This window comes from Anser brachyrhynchus (genome assembly GCF_964034855.1).
Source record: "Anser brachyrhynchus genome assembly, chromosome: 2".
Taxonomy (NCBI): domain Eukaryota; kingdom Metazoa; phylum Chordata; class Aves; order Anseriformes; family Anatidae; genus Anser; species Anser brachyrhynchus.
The window spans coordinates 15,250,917-15,274,264 of NC_137695.1; the positions used below are offsets into that span (position 1 = coordinate 15,250,917).

At 37.6% G+C, this 23,348-nt stretch overlaps 1 protein-coding gene across 12 annotated transcripts in view; it reads left to right on the forward strand.

The window, feature by feature from the left end:
* Positions 1-23,348, forward strand: part of PARD3 (par-3 family cell polarity regulator) — a 445,998-nt gene that overhangs the window by 288,032 nt on the left and 134,618 nt on the right. For 8 of the 12 annotated variants that reach the window (XM_080583461.1, XM_080583469.1, XM_080583466.1 and 5 more), the window contains 4 exons: positions 2,516-2,667; positions 3,762-3,806; positions 10,200-10,427; positions 16,247-16,463. In XM_080583461.1, the coding sequence (XP_080439587.1) occupies positions 2,516-2,667; positions 3,762-3,806; positions 10,200-10,427; positions 16,247-16,463 (642 nt within the window). The remainder of the gene's footprint in view (positions 1-2,515; positions 2,668-3,761; positions 3,807-10,199; positions 10,428-16,246; positions 16,464-23,348) is intronic. The other 4 variants (XM_080583467.1, XM_080583472.1, XM_080583465.1 and 1 more) reach the window with 3 other exon arrangements.

The window sequence follows — 23,348 nt, forward strand, 5'->3', positions numbered from 1 at the left end:
CTATGCAAACATACAGTAATAATCCCCATAAGAAATGTGTGTGGAAGATAGGTGCTAAGTACAGATAGCGGCAGCAGGAGAACGCCCTTAAACATGGTGGCAGTTGAAACACTGGGATTTGATCTCCAGAATTTGTGATTGCTGATGCTGTGTCAGACCACACCATCCTCTACATGAGAATGCCCTTTCCAAGTTTTATTTAACTTTGGAGTTTCAGTGTGTTCTCAGGACTTCAAATGAATGTATGCATGCGGGCTGTATTTACATGAAAATGATATTCAGCTTTATTAGAAGCTTTATGTATGCTGATCAAAGCAAGCTCATATAAAAAAAAGAACATGCAGCCAAAACAAATAGTGTTAGAAATTCACCCCTTTTGAAGGAAGTGCCACATGATACATTTTGTTCGGCAGGATGGAGCTGGTCATCCTTAACTAACGTGAGCTGCATTAACAGATGTTGCTAGAGAAAATTTTCACTTAGTAAAACCACATTTTTCTAGCCTTCAGAGCCCGTGCTGACTATTAGTGAGCCAGAAACCCCTGTGTGGCCTTGGGAAAGCCATTTATGATCTGATTATGAAAGGTGTTGAGTTGAGTCACTCGGAGCGTGTTTTCAAACTTAGGTGGTTCATATTCATCTACAAGTTGCACTGCTGTAAATGCTAGGAGTATGTATTGACTTCATCCATTTTACCTTTTAGTTGTGTGGAGATCATTTTTTCCCTGTTTTGTGGGTGTGAATGTGAGGACTAAATAGTTATTTTTTCGTTCAGGCTCTGATTCATCAGAGCTTTTAAGCATATGCTTCAAAACCTTGCTAAACTGTGCAGACATCTCTGAAATAGTTGCTGCAATTAAATGTAAAACATTATGAGCCTGAGCCAGAACCATTAAAGTCAAAAGGCACTTGACATTGACTTTATTCATAAAAAGTTCTGATCCTGCTCTTATTTAAGTATTACATGCTTGTCACATGGACATATCTTATTATTTGTAAATCTGCCACTACTAGACCGAATTTCTTCTACACCGCCTAGTAATGCAGATAGTGATTTTCATCATTTATAGGACTCAATGCCTCTGGACACATTTCCTTAGCTCTCTTCATTGTTGTGCCTAGTACCCAGGTGTTTCTCGATCAAAGATGCTTCTATAAATTGCAGTATGTGGCATGCATAAGCATGTTCACATTACATAATTTAAAAGTGTAAGTTCATTTCTGCAGAAACTTTTCCTGTTTCTCACTAGGTATAAAATGTGAATTTTAACTGGCCCTTAAAATAGAAAATAATTATTTTGAAATATACTGCATAGTAACATGTAGGTATACAATATTTTGAATGACATTTAGAGAGACATGCTTAGAGATCTCAGTGACAAGATATTCAGCTTTATTATCGCCAAGTGCAACAATTGAAAGAGGAATTTTGAGGATTTTTTCCCTACTGGATAGATAATGGTGGTGCAAAGTACTTGTGTTTGTTTGTTATTGTGTTGGGTTTTTTTGTTTGCTTGTTTGTTTGTTTTCTCAGTAATTTATGCTTTAGATTTCTCCTTGTGTCAACCTAAGTAGAAATCTAACTTCTTTGGGCTTGCCTTCAGGCTCTTATTAACGCTCTTCCCTTTTCTGGGAGTGAGAAGACCCTTGTGTGAATTTTCTTTCAGTTGGTCTATTAGCAGTAAGTGATCTTACAGTGGTCCTTTAATTGCTTCTCTCTCTCTCTCTCTGTCTCTCCCTCTCTCCCCCTGTCTCCCTCTCTCCGTGGTGTGGCCATGGTGACACATTACAAGCCTAGGGTTTAGCTTGCACATCAAACTAATTTTGCCTGCGTTCTTGCATTCATGATTCTACCAACATCAGACCAACATTATTAAATCTGTCTTCAGAAAGCTTCTGAGGCCAAGGTCATGCAAGAAACCTGCAGAAGAGACCAAATCTGAGTCCAACTTAATGATGAAACCATTGTGGCGAATACTTGCTCTGTAGTGGAGTATTGAGTAAAAATATGTTTGTCTATCATAGCCAAGTTAAAATCAGGAAATGCTATAAAATTTTAATAGAAAGTCTTTAAATTAAGAACTTTGGGAAGTCTCTGTGGGCTTCAGGCAGGATAGATTCTGTGTATGCTTTACAAAATATATTTTGTGATGAAGAAAAATCTGATAAGGTGGTATTAAGAGAATATACTGGTTTCTCATTAAAAAAAGGAATTTTTTTTTCTCTCTCAAATTATTCCTGTCTTGGGGTCATATATTCTGATAGTATATGTATAGCTTTACATGAGATATGTACATCTTTCCTTAAAGCTCGTAAGTGAATTATTTTATTCTTTTTAACTGGAATTGCTTGATGCAGTGAAACAAATCCATTGTGTGTGTAACTGAGTGGTTTATTTAAAAATGTGTACTTTATTGTTGGTAGAAGTCACATGCTAAATAAATGCTTTTCTCTGCAGAGTGAAAGGTTGCGTGATCTTGATAAATGTTTGCATGATTTTTCTCCCTTCCTACAGCACTCTTAGTCCAGATGTTGATCCAGTGCTTGCCTTCCAGCGAGAGGGTTTTGGACGCCAGAGCATGTCAGAAAAGCGTACAAAGCAATTTTCAGATGCCAGTCAGTTGGAGTTTGTTAAAACACGAAAATCCAAAAGCATGGATCTAGGTAGTGAGTGATATTTTTTCAATTGTTTTATTTGAACCTGATTTTCATGTTGTAAGTATATAGATTTTGTAATTCCAAACACATTATTTATGTGCAGTAATACTGTGCATAAGGTCTACTGGTGTGAAGTAAAGTATTCTTAACATGAATGTCCAAGTGGCCTGTGTATTGTTCATACCACTTGTAAATGTCCATACATTTAAATATCAGAACCCTCTGGATATACAGTCATACGTAAATATTGAATGTCTTCATTAAAATGGAGGTGAAAAGTGCATTTAACAATCCACATAGAATAACTGTGTAAAAATGTACCATGCTGTGGTTATGGGTACACAGAATTATTCGCAGTTCATGATTACAATTCAATTAGCCTTAAAGACCCTTAGTAGTTTTTATTTTATAGGTGGATTTTGATTAAGATATTAAATATGTAAGTGTTTTTTTGAAGAAATCTTTCAGAATTAGAAAATCAAGGTAGTCTGACTTCTGGTTGAGATCTAAGTTTTATATTCATATCAGAAGCCCTGAAACTAGGAGCAACTAAGACAGGCAATCAACTATGACCATTTTAACTGGTAAAACAACTGAGAGGAAGCAAATGCTAACCAGCCCATCTATTTTTCTGTATTGAATTTAGATTCTGAAGTGCGGAATCTAGTAACCTTAAACAGTGAGTTTTAAGTGCTTAAACACAAAAATCCATACTCAGAATAATAAATTATAATCAGATTTGCTCCTTTACAATAATTGTCAGTATCTTACCTGCAATCCCTAATTCACCAACTTCTTCAGAGGACAGTAAGGTTGGTGGCATTGACTTGTCTTGACTAGTTGCGATGTGCTAACGTGTAAATAACATATTGTACCTGCCTGTGATGTGAACACGACTGACATTGCATGAAGGTTACTTGTTTGCTGCCATTTCTATCTAGAATGTTTGCTTACTGTTACAGTTTATATGCATGAAGGATGACATTGCTAAGGCCCCCCTAACTTGAAAAAAAAAAAATACAAAAAAAAAAAAAAGGAATGTTGGATGCATGTGGGGCATGGGCACTAACTGGGCTAACCATTATACATTTACCTTTTAACAGTAGCTGACGAGACTAAGCTCAGTACAATGGATGACCAGAAAACAGGTAAGAATTGACAGTAAGGCTGTTGCTATAGAAACCTTGGTCAAAGCAGCTTACCACAATTACAGAACTGCCAATCAAATTGCATGAAAACATGAATATTCCAGTACTTGCATGGCTGCTCTCTATTGTTGTGAATAATCAAGTCATAGAGAAAAAGAAAATTCTCTATAGAGATAAGTATCTAGGGTGGTATATTCAAGCAGGTCATATATCTGGCTGTGGGTAGACACCTGTTTCTACACTTTGAACTCATAAATATTCACAGTTGTCTTGATTTTTGTCCTTTCAATGAAATCTCGGAAAATCATCTCCTCGCTTCAAACTCAGAGTAATGTAGAAGAGTCGAATGTTTGGCTTACAGTGCTAACACAGTGCTTGAAAAGAATTACTTTAATTCCAAAATTGCTATCTTTGCCTTAAGTGGTCATCAGATAGGTGTTGTGAGTTGAACTGAGGATTATTAGTGCAAGTCGATTTGCTTTTGGAACTGAAACCAGAGCAGTGTAACAGAACAAAAGACTATGTAAATAGAATATTTTCCACATATGATAGATTGTAACACTTCACACAATGATAATGAGAAATAGCTTTCAAAGCATATTTTTTATTAGTAATTAAAATAATGCACCAGCTGCAATTATTAGCCTTTATGATTTATTAATACAAGTTAGCTTTTGACCTTTGGAATGCTGTTTTAATTAGGCTAGATCCAGAGGACACCATAACATTACTTAGCTCTAATTAGGAACAATTCACCTTTTAAACCTGACAATATTATTTATTTTAGCATGATTCGGGGAGCAGGGCATTCCACGCAGAATTTATGATTAATAATTCACAACTGCATCTCTGTTTAACGACACTTTACAACATGAGTAGGAACATTGAGAAGCTGTAACTAATCAATTGACTGCATTATATTTTTTATTAAATCAGATAAAACTTCAAGCTCTTAAAATGTTGTAGAATATGGCCATAAACTTGCAACCTTACAAATTGAGTATGAATAAAAAAATAATATTATTGAATGTTTTGAAAGTTTAGGGCCACCAGAATGTATGAATTGTGTTAATGATTATGGTAAGAAGCAGAGCTTGGGAACTGCCTTCACCATGAGCACTATTCACAGGAAAAGAACTTACAGATCAAACACAAATTACTTGTAAATAATTCTTCATTTACTTATTAGCCTGCTTATTGGAATGGGATGTGATAACAATGATGTAAATCCTGTATTTTAGCAAAATATGATGCTTAGGTTTAAAAGTGCATAGTGCTTTTGGTGGTATCAACAGAGTGTAGTTTTTCTATATGTGTGACACCTGGATTAAATTCCAAAAAGAGACACGTCAGACAACTTGGGTGAACGAGCGTGACCGTAACCATCTGGACTAAGCAGTTACATATTTTGTGCACAGCAAGCTCAGTGGCTGGAAAGAAGGGGGAAAAAAAACCACCGCACCTTTGACTGTACTTTTTAAAATTTATTTTGTGTGCTTTTAACCAGGTTTAGTATGTAAACACTGCATTTCTCCCATTACTGAAGATGGATGTGGTTTTTAAACAAACCACTTACTGCAATTTGGCTGAAAAATCATCTGGTATAAGAAAAAAAAATACATCAAATGTGTGGTGAACTATGATTTGACGAACTGTAGAAGCCAGACAAATTCAGCATATATTTGCTTTAAAGAAAAATAAAAACAAACACTGTTTGTTTTTGATTAAACCCAAAAACAAAGTTGGGTTTAATAGTATTAGCTGAAAAGGAGAGTGTAGAACTCACCAGCCCTAGTAACTATAATAGATTTTTAATTATTTTTCTTTCTGTAGTTCACTTGAAGTGCCTAATCCTTGCAGTGTTTATAGTTCATTCTAGAGGTTAGAAGTATATTCAGTAGCAATTGAGCATGGCTCATTTATTGAGTCCCAGGCATGCTATAGTTATAGCAGGTTGTTTTTTTTCTTTTTTTTTCCATGTCCACAGTGAGAAAAAGCCAAAACACTCTCTCTCAAACCAAACAACAGCAAACAACAAGCAAAACCGACACAGAAGATGTATTTAAATTATTTATTTTTACAGGATGCTTTTAAAGTAAACTTTTATTAAATGGAAACAAAGCTGAAATACTTTTGATGCAGTTACTTGCTCTAGTCTTCCCCTGCCCCCCTTCTAGCAAAAAATGTTACTCTTTTTGTATGAATTGAACCAGAAATAGAAGAATTTATCAACTAATGTAGCAGATGTTAGTAAATTCAAAAATAGAGTAATGTCCTTTAAGAAAGCACTTAAAAGTAGACTTTGCGCCTTTGCAAAACTGCTTTAATCAAATAGAGGGAAGTTTTTGACGTCACTGGTAGCATTTAACCTAAGAGTTAGTAAAAATAATGTTTCAGAAAGAAACAAAAGCATCATTTAAAATCATTTAAAGGGAAGTGCTTTTATAGCACTAAAAAAATACTTTTACAGCTTTTAAAAATAGTCACCCGAGGAAGCCTCCTACGCCCTTTAACACCACACTTTTTGCCTTTGCAATTCGCCCATGCAGACTTGTGGCACCGTATAAATACTTAACGTAAGATTAGAGAGGTGGGAGCATCGTGAGTTGTTAAACAGAGTCAGTGCAACAGGAAAAAAAGGGGGCTTGGAGCAGGGAGCATCACGTAGGTTTGATGTGGTCTGTGAGTATTAGATGTCTCATTGGATCTGTGTGTGCGGTGAAGCCCTGCGGTGCCTGTGCCACGTGAGAGCCGATGCATGCAACGCCCGTAGGTCGTGCATGAGCAGAGGGTGCTGCATGGTCCGGAGAGCGAGGCTTGGCGTTATCCCCAGGGACCGGCCCGCTGAGACACAAGGGTGGCGGTGCATGCCTGGTGGGCAGGGGCTCGGGATGGCGTGAGCATGGCACAGAGCCCGTGAGAGACGGGTATGGGTGTACGGCACGTAGAGGAGAGCGGTGTGGATGAACGTGTAAGCAGCGTGCAGGGAGGCTGCGCACGCGGTAGGATTTACGGATGGGGTGCTTCTGTGTTACAGATGGCTGAATCCACCTCAAAGGGTGGATTATTTGTTAATAAAATTGTTGGAAAGGAAAATTTTGATTAACTTCAAATTTTAAAAAATGATAAAAGAACCCCTTTCATCCCTCAGTCATATAAAGATGCTTTAGGTAGATGTGTCTTTTTTTTTCTTTCTTTCTTTTTATTTTTTCTGTTTCAAATTCTGCTGTCAAAATAGAACTCAGCAGATAACATTTCTGATGATTACCACCAGCACTGTAAAGTCTAGAAGAAAATGCTGACATTTTTGTATTTAGAATACAAGGTTTTGATGTGACTCATAAATTTTAAACAAAATGCATCTTAAAGAAAGTTTGCAGTTTCTCAATGGATTATGAATAAACAGCTCACTTTCTGGCTAGTGAATTCTAGTAATAAATTCTGAACTCACTCAATTTACAGGGAGCCTTAACCATATATTTTGAAAATAGTAGACTTGCTATGAAGTGGCCATAGAAGCTGGTGAAGGGATTGAAATACGTATAGCTTTACGATCACAGTGCTTAAACTGCTTGTGTAATGACATTTTCCTCTTTCAAATTCTGCAACCTGTCCACATTTGTGTTCATGGCCACCCAAGTTCAATAAATATTCGTATCATTTCTGTAATCCGTTATTAGTTTTACAGTACTGAAGGAACATTAGGTCATATCCCATCTAGCTTTTCCTTTGGGAAAGCACAACTTATATAAATATTGTTCTCACAGAGATCTGTATTGGGTAGCAGGAAATGGAATTTTTTTTTAGTGTTCTTTATGAACATAAATGGGCATATAAATGCTTGCTTTATAATTACTGCTTACAAAAAAAGCCACTCAGTAATTAGGAAAAGATATATGAGCATTTCATTTAGAAGGTTGCAAAGCAAAGGAATAAGGAAGTTTACAGAAAGTTGCCATGTAAGAGGATACCCTTTCCCTTTGTATATGAAATTGAATCTGTCAAACAGCTGGTTTGTATAGGATTGTCCTGTCTCTTCTATTTTTATTCTTTTCCTCTTCAAAATGTTGCATTCATTTTTCTTTCCTGTCTTGTGGATTGTTTATATCAAAACACAATCCCAAAAAGTAAAAGACCAAAATCTCATTTGTTGTGTACTGCAGGCTTTAGTGGGGGACCAGCAATTTGTGACATATGTTAGAAAGTGGACAGTTTTATAGGGCATTGCCCAAGTCGAAGTTCTTTCGCTTGGTATAGTGTTCTATGGAAATGCTTGCATTAGACTTCGGGCCATGTTCAAAACTTGGGGGAACCTGGACTGCAGTTTGTTTGCACAGCTGGGAAGCCATCAAACATCCTTGTCCCAGCTGCCTGCTCCTGCTCACCCCAGCAGCCGCACTGTGCCCCCAGCTATCCTCATGACCCTCACCCTCCAACAAATAGGGGCCGTGAGCGAGAGGGTGGCTTCTTCTGCAAGATGTGAGTTCATCAAGATAAAATTTTGAATTTGGTGGGGTGTGTTTCTTTGCAGCTGAGGGTGAAAACAGCAGGACCCCAGACTTCTGGGGGAACCAAACTTCAGAACTGTGAAAAAAGACTGTTGTTTTGTTTCTGTTTACAAATTCATCTCAAAAGTAGGGCAGCTGAAAGGGAATTCTTTGACAGCTGCTGCTTGAATCTAGTTGATCTAAGGGGTTTTATTTTAACTTAGTTGTTCAGACTCTTGATAGATGAGTGGAAAATGAAAGCATTTGTCACCTTGCTCTACCTAACACCAAGCTAGCAAAAAATATGGAGAGGACCTGCCATGCTGCCTTTCTGTAGGTCCCGCACCTCTCTTCCCGCTTCCATCCCACACTACCCAACACTGACCGATGAGAGAAACTGTTGTTATTAGTGCTATTCGTCCTCCCCCCTTCCCAATTTAAGGTAACTTCACATAACTGTGTCACAGAAGTGTGACAGATACTGTCTCTCCTCCCTCCTAACATCTACCAGAACAGGAGTCAATTCCAGAGCTTTCTGTTATTCTGATATAAATACTTTAAAAAGATAACTCGTTTATTGCATCATTCACACCAGACCTTGCTTACAAGCAGGTTGTTTATTGGTTTGTTTGTCCTGTTCAGTGCTTGGCTTTGTCTCCTGGAGCTGTCTGGCTATGAACAAGTCCCTTTATTTTTCTGTGCCTCTGTAAGATGAGGGTGGCAACTAACTTCCCAACCCCAGGGACTGCTGTGGTGCCACGGCACCCTTCACTGTTCTGCTCCCTTCAGGTCAAGAAAAAAGGGGATTTTCCATATTCTAGGTGAGGGCTCTGATCTCGTAACTTCAAGAAATTTGGCCGAGATGATCATGTCCCACCTCTTCTCTCAAGCCACAAATCCTATCGAAGAGCTGTCCAGGACTATTCTGCACTTCTGAACAAAATCACTCTAAATAAACACTGAATTTTTATTTATCTATTTATTGCCTGATAGGTCTCTTTCCATTTTAACCGTGAGATCCAACTGTGCAATTGTCAGCACTGTCAGCGTGTGTATCTAAAAACAGAAGCTAGACATTAGTCCTCAAAGCCAAGACAAGTCTGGATAGAGAAGGAGTTTTGCAGAATACTGGCTAGGGCTTTCTTGGCACTCCTCGGAGCGTGCAGCAGTGATAAGAGCTGCCCTCAGCCCCAGCTGTAGGGCTGCCCAAGCACCAACCTGCTCGCTGCCAGGAAAGTGTTTCTTTTCCAGCTGGGTAGCTGGTATTGCCTGACTAATTGGGTCCATTCCACAGAATTCTTAAAACAAATTCACAAAATCCCAGCAAGTCAACTGATATTTCTCAGAAGTATTTCATTATGAAATAGTTAGCATTTTGATGCGAGTCTTTAAAACTCAATTAAAACCAAACAACACGTTCCTTGAAGCCAGAAGTTGGGGTACTTAGCAAGAATGTTACTCTAAACACAATAGGATTCATGCCCAGAATATGCTCTCAGTTGCTAGTACAGATGAAATTTTCTGCTCTAAACAAAAAATAATTAATAGCTTTGTCTGATGCAGTTAGATATGTATCTCTGTTGTTTTCATGAGCTGTGTTTTTAAAGCCCCATGATTACTTTATCATTCAAATTGTTAAAATAATAGTAATAGATGTTGGTATATTTTCACTAATCTGAAAAGCCAGACGTTGCTAACATTGTCGGTTTCGTTGACTATAACTTGACATACTCATTCACTTCTGAGACCAACAAATCTGCAGAGAATTCCCTACAGATTATTGAGAGATGATGTGAATAATGTTAAGTGTGTCCCCAAAGACTTTCACAATGGATATGCATAATCAAGCATGCAGTTCTCTACAGTAATTCTAATTACTTTTTTTTTTCTTCCCTAAATCACTAAGGTTCCCCAACCAGAGATGTGGGGCCTTCATTAGGTCTGAAGAAATCCAGCTCGTTAGAAAGCCTGCAGACTGCGGTTGCTGAGGTGACTCTAAATGGTGATATTCCCTTCCACCGCCCACGCCCACGAATTATCCGAGGACGAGGCTGCAATGAAAGCTTCAGAGCTGCCATAGACAAATCATATGATAAACCTGTAGCAGATGATGATGATGAAGGCATGGAAACTCGTAAGTAAACTATTGTTATACATAAAGAATGTTAACGATATAGGTTAATCCTTTAGAAGGTGATTAAAAGTGATAGAAGATTATCCTAGGGTTTTAAAAGAATAGAACTAACTTCTCTTCATGGCTTTGTTCAGGCTTTTGCCCTTCATATGCATTAACAGATTGCAACACTCTGCAGCTTCCTTCCTTCCTAAAACAAGGAAATAAGATTATTAGGATTATGTTTACTTAAATTACTTACTATGAAAATTTTCTCTAAGACAGCTAATTAATTTACTGATGTAAATTAGAAACATTTTACGCAGAAAGAAAAAGAAACACTGAATTCATGTTACAAAAATATGTGCATCTAACTTAGAAAGGGTACATTTGTAGTGTCTGGGGGAAAAAAAAGAAATCACTGTCCTTTAATTAGAATGAGTAAGGCTGGCAGATCTAATAAAATATAAAGTTAATGATCAGCTATTACCCGCCCTAATGGGCATTCATTTACATTTTCAGTTCTTTAACCCGAAGTATGACCCAACATGTGGAGAATGTCATTAACATAAAAGAATCACTTCAAAGCTAACCTTATCATTATTGAACTATGTAAGAATGGGCTGGTAAAATGACAACTCATATTGAATGAAAATAGTGTGAATGGTAAATTACCTCAATCAGGGGTTGTATTAAAATTATTGAATTTTTAACCTTCATGTTGTACTAGTTTCGACTTGTCACACACCAGCAGATTATTTTTTTTTAATCAACCTGCAGCTAGTTAGTAGTTTATGAATGAAGAAGATATTTGGAAAGCTGAAGTGGTAAAATATTTAGCCTGAACACTAACAGAAAAAGCTTGCAAAGAGATTTTTCACTCTCTTTTTAAAATTTTTTTACTTTCAGAAAATCTTTTTCGGAAGTGTCATTCTGTAATATTCTGTTGTAAGCTGCTTGTGTAGTCACTCTTTTTATTTTTTAAAACTCTTCTGTTGTTTTTCTTTTAATATGTCTGTTTCTAAAAGTGTTCTGAGACTGAAAGGGAGGTCATTTTGCCAGTCACTTTTCTCAAAGGTAGTTATGGACAGAATTAATTCTGCTTCCCTTTCCCAGCACCTAGCAATTTCACGCAGCAGTGAGGCTAAATGCTGGTCTGGTGCTGTTGGCTGTCAATCTATTCCTGGCCAGTAGAAGAACAGGTATGAGAAAATGTGTAGTGATCCTGATCGTTCTCCCAAACTGCATGCCTGTGGTCTTCTGGGACACAAGACAGCATTTTTCTAAAGGGCCTTGCTTGTTGTGAGCCAACTGAGTAATATCCTGTTTTGAGGCATTAAATATCTAGGGCTTATCCAGAAGTTACAGATGACAGCAAAACTTATCAAGAAAGACTTTCTAGGTGAGTGTAGGTTTATGAGATTACTGCAAGAGGTTTTGAGCTTATTGATACAACGCGTAGAGTGGAAAGGAACTGTTTGATGGCCTTTGTATCCTTTGCATGGGAGTAGTGGAAACCAGACAAAACCCTCTGGCTGAAAGTAAAATGCCATGGGGTGAGTCTTTGTCCTTATTTCCTCGTGGATGAAGAATTCTGGCATTAATGGACACCATCTTGGTGTCATGGGAGATCCAGAGTGAGATTGTTCTCAAATCCCATATGGTAAGGAAGGGCTGAACGAAGTGTGACCTAGCTGTATGCATACTACCGCACATTCTGTTGAATTTGCATGTGTTTTAATAGCTTCCATGTATTACAATAAAACATCTAAATAGTAATCCAGAAACTCGGACTGCCAGGGTAATAGAAGCAGACAAGTAGTAAAGCAAATGCAGGACGTTGGCTGGACTCAGCTCAGTTCCAGGAATGGCACAGAAGGCCCTCGAGGTTTTTGCTTCTGATGGTGGCTGGGGGAGCTTAAGAGCTGGCCCAGCCATATGGGGCCTGGGATCAGCTCAAAATACTACGTCTACAGTACTGAGGTCTGTCTTTTTGGGAACACGTCTGTGTCTGTGCGGTCTCCTCCACTTTGTGTAAATTCTGTTTGGCTTCAGATTCCAGAGAATTTGCCAAGTGATGTCTTCAGCTGGAAAAAACCTGGACACCTTTGAATACATAGAAGTTGATTTAACAATGTGGTACTAATGTGACTAATGTCTCACTGCTGCCATAATGACATGGCATAAGTTTTTTTTTTAATCACATTTAATTATTCCATAATTGTTTGAAATTAAAATGTGGCTTTCTGGTATTATAAAACCCAGGCAAACATGTTGGTGGTCAATTTGCTGATGCCCTTGAGGTTGGATTCATTTGCTTTACTTGATATTTTTCCCAAGTATTTCTCTAAATGTTTCAGTGCTGAGTGCTTTTTTCTTCCAGACATTGACCCTCTTTGGAGCAGCAAATAATAGCACTGCAATATATTTTATGGAATAATTCTTAACATGTCATCACCCAATATAAGAAAGCTATGTAAATACAGGTAGCATATGTAGCAGAGGGGCTAACTCTCATATGAATGTACTTGCTGTCCTTGGAAAAAGATGTTATTAAATTACTAGATGCGGAATGAAAATCAGATCGGTGTATCCAGTTCCAGGACAACATTTTAAGAAGTATTTGAGAAGAATTTTAATCTCTGTAAAGAAGTAATATTTGTGGAAAGGTGTGGGTGTTTAGCTTTTACAGATCATTTTGCCTGATTTTCTTTTTTTTTTTTTTTCTTCTTTTTTTCCTCCTTAATACTTGAAATAGCTGACTAAAAGCAAAATGTTTATCTTTAGTGACTTGAATGAGAACAGGGCATTTGGATTGGGAGAGATCGGCAAAGCTTTCTAATCTTTTGCTGAATCTTAATTGCTAGAATCTACGGCTGTATTAAATATCACAATAAGAGGCCTGGAAGCTTAGTGGCAAAATAGCTTCACATTAAGTAGCTTTGATTCCTCATGTGCATCTTTTCCATTTTATGGCCTAATTAGGAGAATAGCTTCATAATACCTGTTTGTGTAGATCTCTTCAGTACAGTGTGGTTCATGAAATGACACTAGTTTTCAGCTTTAATTGATGTTTAAAGTATACTCCAATTTATTTTTTTGGCTTCAGCATCCTGAATAGGGAGGAGGGGGGAACAGGAGGCTGCAGGAAAAGAAGGAAGGAAGTAACAGCACCAAAGCAAATGCATTCTGCGTCTTGTGGCAACCTAATGTCATTACTTCAACTTAGCAAAAATTAGAAGTTTCATTTGTAGCCCGGGCTTGAATTTTTAATTGAGCAGCATTTGCATTTGTTCTAAACACTAGTAATTAGGTGTATGTTAATTGCAGAATGACTGTTCTGCATAAAAGTGAAACAAGTTTCTTCATGTTGTGCCTTTTTATGAAAACCGGAAATCTATTTGCTCCAGTAGGGTCACCAGTGTTTATTTCGAGAGAACAGGCATCCTAGTTCACACGACTCGTTCTAAGCTATTGAGTTAACTGCGAGCAAAATGGGTGTGATAGACAAATATTTATTGTAGCACAACTGTGGAAAGGAGGCAATATTATCTCCATAGAATATGCAAAACAATAAGAGGAAGCATTGTTATGACAAGTTGTTCAGCAGCTCAGCATAGCACAATACACTTAATACATATTTAGGTTTAAAATAATGTGTTGTCATATGAAAATGAACAACCATACGACAAAATTTGTTCGTCTTTAAAATTCTAGAAATTCTAGAAATGAAGTACCAAGTAAACATTTGACTTCAGAATTTGCCAGATTTTTAATTTTTATTTTTTTATTTTACTAATTATAATCATTTGCTAGTACAATCATTTAAATGTCTAGTTGGTTTAACGGGAACAGATTGTAGCTATAAATTAACATGCAAAAAATTAGCATCTCTATTCCAAAGTGGTTTTCCAATACTCTTTTAATAATAATTAAATATCATCCCAAACTTTGACTAAAAAACACTTTCACCAAAACAAGTACAAGTACAGCTAGTACACAGACATGTATAGGAAATGCCTATTAGTTTTCTAAAATAAAATTATCCAAACATTAAATCTGTGCCTACAATTGAGAAGTTGTGTCATCTACTTTATTCATAGCAGTCCTGAGGATAAATTAATAAGAATTTTGGAGACATTTTTTTTTTTCCTTTTTTCTCCTTGCTGGTGATTTTTAATTCAGAGTATGTAATTCAGAGTTGAGATTCAAAAATAGTTATTAATGTTGATACTTATCTGATATGGTATGTTTTTCTTGAAATATATTTATGCGATCTTCCAGGGTTGGAGAATATTTATAGAAATCTTGGGATACTCGCTGAGCAAGTAGTAAGTCTATTGGACAGGTCTGTGTATTATAATATTAGAGTATAAACAGTATTTTCTGGGCAAGTATCTGAGAGAGAGAAGACAGATTATTGAGTGCCTTTCAGCTAGTGATTTGTAGACTTTTCAGGTTCAGTGAATTACTGGTAAGGTGAATATGAAAGATGACTAAGAAAAACAAATTTATATTCTACAGTACTCTATGTATGAGAAATTTCTGAAAAATTACACACTTCCATTGGCTGTAGGGGAGTCGCTGAGGTCTACAAATAATAGTACTAGTAGGAATAAGAATAATAATAATAAGTAAACATATGCTAAATTAAAAAGTGATTCTTTTTTTTCCCTCTATGTCATGGCAATTTCCAGATCTTTTTGGCTACTAAAAAAAAAAAAAAGTTTATTTCCCATACCCTGTAGTTTAAAAAAAGTAAAGCAAAACTTTGTTTTCCAACCTCTACTGCCAAAAGTTGTTTGGAGCCTCTTAGAGCTACAGGAAACACTACAAAGTATGCACCTGTGATCCTAATTGCTTCTTTATGCCATCTGTTGGAAGATGGTGTAGCCCTGCTTTTAGTGTGATGATAGAACATGTTAGAGCTCCTGGGAGATCACAGCTTGACTTTAAGCTAAGTCAGAATGGCTGCAGGATTCTAACTCCTGTGCTTGACATGTTTTATTTTTCTCTCACTAAACTACTGGGGGAGTTTTCAGTTTCTGATTGGATTGTTTCTTTTGGTCATTTCTGTTTCAAGCTTTCTGCAATACATGTAGTCTGTTTAAATTTAACCGTGGGTATACTCTAGGATTCTCTGAGTCTTGTTCTTGGATTAGAAACAGAGAAGAATCATGTTACGGGCTCTTAAAATGTTTTGCTAGTTGCGCTGGGTGGAATCTCCCCACCTGAACCTCCCAAGCTGCTCCATTGCAAGCAGTACCACTGCTATGGAAGAACAAAAGCCATGATGCATGATGTGCTTTACGCTTCTCCAGGAAATGAAGTAGTGCAAGAAAACCATTATAGTATTTGTAGCAGAAGAAAAAGTCTATTAAGGCTTCTATTGAGGGTTAACAGTCCTTAATGACTTTCATATTTTTATGGGAGTATTACTAAGAATTTACTGACAGGGCATGCTGCACTGCTGCTATTTCTTGCAGACATTTCTGAAGCTCTCTTCAACTGATTTAGATGCTGAAACAAAAGGGTCCAATTTACATCACTTTAATAATGCTCCCTATTAATCTACATGTTATTCAGAGTACCCACAAAGCACGAATCAAGTTTTCAGAGTATTCTGCAAAAATGAATTCCTTGTCTTAAGATTACATGTAATAGTACACAGGGGCATTCCAGGAGAAACCCAAATCATCAGATACTGATTTTGGAAAAGAATGGGAGTATTTTATTTTTGTGCATATAACCTGCTTGAAAATAGATTATGTAATTTGCCAAAAAAACTGCCTTTATTGTTCGTTGTTATCCCATTGATGTTTCTTAATTTGTGCTTTCAGTGGAGGAAGACACAGAGGAAAGCTCAAGATCTGGTAGAGAATCTGTGTCTACAGCAAGTGACCAGCCATCCCACTCACTGGAGAGACAGATGAATGGAAGCCAGGATAAAGGTGACAGAAAAAAGGCTGGAAAGGAAAAGAAGAAAGATCGAGATAAAGAGAAGGACAAAATTAAGGCAAAGAAAGGAATGCTGAAAGGCTTAGGAGACATGTTCAGGTAGGTCTTTTGCAATCAAATATGAGAATGAATTGTAAAATGCAGCTTTGCCTTCTAGCTGAAGCTTTTGTATTGCAACTATTTCCTGAGGCCGTGTTTTACTAGAAAAATACATGCACGACTTATTTAGGCATATCTCTCAGTTTCTGAGTTTATGAAAAATGTCGTGAAAGTCAAGAGGCTCAGAATGGAAGAAAAGCTGTTGGTTATAGTGGGCTAAAGAGACTGCAAAGGAAAAATGGGTTTTAAGCATTTAAGCTGCCTGGTCTTTGAAAGAGTCATTGGTGATGTCTTAAGTAGTGCACATATCCCTTGGCAGATCAAATTCTGTCTTCCCCCTTTTTTTTTTTTTTTTTTTCCTCCCTTCTTAACCTGTGTGCTGTTCCTAATGCTTTACCCAAAGCCTAAGTGTTACTAAATGTGTGGGTATTTTTGCTTTACTGTTAAGCTGTTTGGTGTCATGGAGGTAAGATGGGAAAGAGATACATCAGTTTGAGAATGCAAAGCAGCAGGCTCGTGTCAAGGAAATCGGGATCTAAATAAGATTGGATGCTCTGTGAACCCACAGTCTGGAGAAAGGGTCAGTGTAAGACCTGATTTTTACCAACTACTGAATTTTTTGAAGGGAATCCTCTCTCCAGCAGACATAAGTGATCTGAAAGGAGCAGACTGCTGAGGGACACCTTGCTGTGCTGGGTAAATGGTGAAACATGACAAACATCTTTGAGCACTTGTGGGAAGGGGTGAGAGAGTAAGAAACTCAGTCTTTCTTTTAGCTAGCTAAAGTAAATAAAAATATTTCCAAGAAAAAATAATAATGAGGAAGATTTCTTTTATATATGCAGTGATTCACTATTTAATTTTGAAGTGAGATACCAGTATTGTTTTAAAGCTTTACTAACAGTGATTCTTCTCTGAAAACTTTTAAGTGGAGCTTCAATTTACTTAAAACCTGTTATCATCTTTATCCTGTAATTGAACTTTGGTTGTACCTGCTGAGGTTCTTGAGAGTTGTTCTGTCTGAATGACATTATAGAATTAGTTAACTTTGGATTTAGAAAGTTTGAAAATAATAGAAAATTTGTTTAGAAAAAAATCAAAATCATATCAGGTTGTTAGGCAGCATATACAACAGTACCAAGAGTGTCGTAAAAGATAGCCCCACACTTCAGGAGGAGGAGAGTACCTCAGCCTGATCGTATGAATGTCCTGTGGGGATACCTTCATTTTCTGGGTGTTTGCCTGCCTGAATTGAAGCCTGGCGCAGGGCTGCGCCCTGCTCAGGGGGAGAGGAGAAGGTTAGAGATGCAAAACGCTAACTGGTTCTTTTCTGTACTCTTTGCCATTTTTCTGCAGCTTTGTTTTAGGACTCTTATTTCTGGTATAAATGACTATCACAATATAAATGACAGGCAAAATTGAGGCAAATTATACATGATAAATTCTGCGGGCTGTAAGTAGCTTATTGAGTAACATGAGTGCTATCTGGTGAGCCAGTTCAGTCAGAAGGTATTACACAGCATCTAGAAAGCTGGGCAGCTCCTTAGTCCTTGGGTTTCCCCTGTATAATGCTCCTGATGCCCAGAGGACCTGTGAGGGAGCTGCTTCATCTTGCAAGTGTTGGTACACAGACAAAGAACTGACTCGCAGAGAGTCCCCTCCAAACAGGGAAGGCTTCATGTTTCGGAGAGCCAGGTCAGTCCAGAGCTTGTCGTCTGCTTTCTTCCCTCTGGCATTAGAGCCTCGTGTCTGGTGTTCCAGTGTAGCTCTGAAAGCTCTGAATGGAAATGACTGTGAAAGTGGCAATTAGTACAATTTTTAATCAGACACTCCCAGCAAAATATGAAGTAACCTTGTCTGTATGTTTGATATAACACTTCTTAAATCTTTAATCTGTAATCTTACTGAGAAGAAGGTCTGATGATCACTTTGTTGTCTGCTCTTCCTAACAGTCAATGTTTCCTTGAGTTATTTTTTCCCGCAGTACCATTTCTGAGTGAACTTTACTTTTCAGTCTCCTCTTAATTAACGTGGGAGCAGTGCTATCCGGATGCAGTTTGCCTTCTCCTGGATCTTTAAATTAGCTTGCACCTTGTCAGCCCACCCAGGAGAGGTGCTCCTGGCAAACAGGAAAATGCTGATTGAAGGAATTAAACGTTATGCCTCATTTCCACTCAGTGCTCAGGTTTGCTTTGTTGACAGGCTTCTCAATAATGTTTGAGAGAGAGGCTTTATTATGGCTGAAAGATAAGCTAGTGCTTCTGCCTATATCATGCTTTGTTTTTGCTGTATATCCAACGTATACCATAGATACCGAGTAATCAGGGAAGGAAGTGGTGCAGTGGAAAATAATGATGACAGTAACATTTGAAATTCAAGCCATGATCAAAGCGTAATTGGGTGTTTTGGTTCTTTGCAACACTGTCATTTCTTTGTAGGTCTTTTTCTTTTCTCCTTTTTCTTTCTTTCCTCCTTTTCATTGCTCTTATCGTAAAACAATCTTTCTTCATTAAGTTGTATGGGCAAGAACACTTGCGGGGTGAAATTACTGTTAACTGACACTTTATTCGATGCCTGTATTTAGCCAAGGGGCTTTTTACTGCCTGTATGCAAACTGACAGCTTCTGAAGCGGAGTCTATGTAATGTATAAAAATAAGTCTCCTTGCCTTCAGTTAAAATCTTAGGATTTGGTACTGGGATCTTCATTAAACTGTACCGTGACATGAGAACTCCCACAAGGGGATCCTAGGTTACATTTATCCTTCAGCATCTAGTCATCATTTCCAAGAAATCCCAGGATGATTCAGATAGCAGGTTAAAATCATAAGTAAATCTTTTAAGTACTCGCATTGTTTTACTGCTTTCATCAAACAGAGCAGAGACGCTTGATGTAACCGTGAGCAAGAACTGTAAAACGCAGTGCTCTGACACACCAAGCTCCCCTTGTTTCCAGAGGACCTTTGCTCACACAGGGCTGCAGACAGTCTGGAAGTTCACCCTTCTCTCAGTGAAATAAATCTGTCTGAGTATGTGTGTATTTCTTCTTCCAAATTGACATTTGAGAGCAGAAGAGAATAATATTTATAAATTTGACATTTGGCTTAATGGTCTCTCTTTCTGCTCACAGATAAATATAGGGTATAAGTAAACCTAGAAAAGTGTTGAACAAAAATATTGATCTCTCTGGGGAGATGCTGACACATCAGCTTTGGTGCTGCTTGTGGGTGCTGCAGAGCTTGCTTACACCAGAACATATTTGTTTTACCTGAGCAGTTGCATCATCCCCCTGTCTGTCTTACCCCTGCAGTGGGATTATGTGTTATATTCTCTGTCTTTAATCACATTCTGGGGAGAGGCTGTGCAATTCCACCTTCTCCACTGCTGACATTTAAGGGGTGCCTGGATGGCCATTGACAGCTGAGCAAATAGTTTTGGGGAAGCTGATAGAAAGTTCTGCTAGTTTTTGTGTTTTGCTGCTAAGAAGGCTTGAATGGATGTATGTTTTGACATCGGAAGATTATAAAAATCTTTATGCTTCTCCAAATGGAAGCTAAAATACGTTTACTCATTTCTGAGTGTGATTTTGTTTATTTCTGGAGAGATTTTTCTTCTTGATTAAATGAACCTGACAAAACCATCCAGTTGATAAATAAGTCATTGTAGTACTGCGTTAAGCAAGAGGCTCTGTAGTTTCAAACAGTGCACCTATAATCAGTGCTGGTAGGGATGCATTAATTTGATGGGCTTCTATGTTGTGGGATGCTGTGATGTTCCTCTCCTGAGAGAAAAAACTGTATGTCGCTTTCTTTTCCTTCTTCCTGCCCCTGTCACATACAGGATATTTTAATTTATGAAAGGGGACTGTCGGTATGTAAGATTTGAGATTGTTCTTACTTGTAGCTGCAGATGAAATGATGCTCTGCTGTGGTGCAGCTGATTGCCTAAGATCCCTATACTTCCTTCCTGCTTATTCACAGTGTACAAGCTTGGATAAAGTCTTTAGATGGTTGACTAGCCTGATGAACTAATATGTCATAGATGGAAGAAGTGGCAGCTCTACATCTTTCCCCAGCTTCCCCAAACCATGTATAATATTCTATCTGATAGCCCAGAACCATGACTTGGTAACACAGTGACATCACTGTGATTGTTCCACTAATGTTTCGGAATTTATTTTCTTTGCAGGGAAGTAGATGGCCACAATCTTACCGGGGATTTTGTATAGGAGGACTCTCAATGGAGAGTTTTGTGATTGAAAAATTATGTCTGGCAAAGTGGTCAGTCTCAGTGAAGGCTGTGTCTGAGGAATAACATATTTAGAGAAACTGAACTACTCAGATGTTGAGAAAAAAGAGGGGAGAAAAGCAGCTTTGGGTTTCCAAAAGGGAGAAGAGAAGTAGCAACAAGTCATGTCATGGTAAAATAATATTGGAGGGACAGTCACTGCGTGATAACAAAAACATGCTGAAACAAATTAATACATATCAATACAATGAGATAAAAATGGGTTTGAAAAGACAAACGGTATGTTTGAGTTTTTGTGAGGAACTGCTGAGGAGAATGAAAGATGTTGTGGGGTATACCTATTGTGTCTTAACCTCTAGTTTAAGTTAGAAAATATTTTCATTATTTTTGGAGTTTGTTAATGAGAAGGATGTAGTATACTTTGAAGAAACTGTGGATAAGTATGTAACAAGAAATAAACACATTTTCTACTGTAGGAATTTAAACCTCAGTCCACAGAAACATAGCTTTTCAATGGGGAAGATAAGCACGGGGTGTTGAAGTTTGTGGAACAAGACAATATATTTCACATTAAACATATGCATAGGTGTTTTTATTACTGGAGACTGTATATTTCAAGTTCTGGTCCGTCAGGTTGATAGAAATGTAAATCTGTGACGTATGGTGACTAATCTTCAATTCCTCTCTTGATTATTGTAGCATCCAGGTGAGTAAATCAATGCACTGAATAGTGAATGCAAATGTAATATGTCAGATTACCATTAAAATCTAATCCTAAAATTACATTTAAAATGATTACTGGGAGCCTTGTAGTGTTGTTTATTCCAGTTCAGCGAGAGGAGATAGATAATTTATTTTACAACCTTGTTTAGCTGAAATCAGATATACTGTTGTCTTTTGTGCCCCTTTTTTCCCACACAGCTGCTTCCAAGGTGCTGAGAATATGTTCCTTTAATAACAACATTCAGAAGGGTTAATAACAACCTTCAGACTTTTAAGCAGGCACATGGCAAAAAGGTTTCTGACTTGTGTAAAATACTGTTGAATTATATCCCAGTCAAAAAGACTGGCAAATACCTTGAACCTGATAAAGTCAGTGGTCTGATTTTCATCATGCAATTACTTAAGAAGCAGCAATAATTGTATTTGGTGTGGAAGCATGGCTAATAGGACTTTCTACTGGTGAATACACTTTTTGATACATGAACTTGATAGAAAACATGGGAATAAACTCTGCAAGTTAGATTTTTTTTTTTTGAGTGTTCTGCTCTTGGCACAAAATACCATAAATCTTGAGTCTTAGAACATAGAGGAAGAGATTATTGCTTAAGCACCTGTCTGTTGTATCATTTTAAACTTCAAAGATTGTTGCTTGTACACTGAATTGCACCTGGATTTGCTAATACTCATCTGAGAACATTGCAGCCAGCTTGTGGTACTTATGCTAAAAATTTCATCAAAAAAAGTTGAGCTGGGTCGTTGCTCAGGTAAATGGAATTTGGGGCCATTTGTGCTCTGTTTTTTGCCTGCTACTACTCTCTGAGCCAGCTGGCACAACTATCATTAAGTCCACATCTGCTTCCCCTCTTCTACCAGCTAGAAAAAGTGCGTGCAACCCACTAAAATCCTAGATGCAAGATCTAAGTGTGCTGGGTTTTAATTTTTTGGGGAAGGAGCGTAGTCCTCATCCTGGCTGCAAGCTGAATACTGTTAATGACATCTTGCTCTGCACTGCTCTGGGCTACTTTGTCCTGATCCATTTTCAAAGTTTCAGGCAGCCCCTGGGATGCACAGTCAGTAAAGCCTTTCAAATGAAATCAGCCATGCAGCAAATTGTCATCTTTGATGCAGACAATTACCCAGGACTCTTATAAATGTCTTTCAAAGTATTTTCATATTCTTTACTTCCTTCTTTCCAATTAAAAGTAAATAAGGGACAGAAAGAGATAAGCTTGATTGAAAATAGCTTTTCTTTTCGAAAACGCAAGTGATTCTCCTTTCTTCCTCTTCACACTTTTTCCTGTTGTTTCCTTCTGCATGGTGTAATCAGTTGCTTTGAGGAGATTTGTGTTTCATTGCCCGCATCCCCAAACACCCCGCGGTACAGATGTTTATGACTAAAATGTAATCGGGGCAGGGGGCAGCGGAATGGCAAATTCTTATTTCTGATCCAAACAACCTCACATAATCTGTCAGGGATTTAAGGAATGTAGCTTCATTAAATGGTTAGTAAACTCTGTGACTTTTACATGAAACACAGAAAGCAGTGGTATGCAATTGTGCGAGAGAGATCTGAAACGAGAGATTAACATAATCGTATGTGGCTTTCTAGTTTGTCATTCTGACAGAAAGCAGTTCTTTGTTGCATGTACTTTTAACACCGGATTTTCCCATAGTAAATCTTGAACTTGTAAATCTGATGAGGGTATATCGTATGTTTTTTTTTTTTTTTAATTTGGATAGAATCAGAGCTTTTGTTTCTAACATCCTGAAATAAGTGTCGGGGTGACCTGATACTAGAGACAAGTTCATAGTAGCTGCTAACATATTCTCCCAGTATTCTTCCTTTGCTTGTCAGTGAGTTTAAATAGAGAACCTTTGACATCTACAGCACCGTATCTGACTGCAAAGCAAGTGAG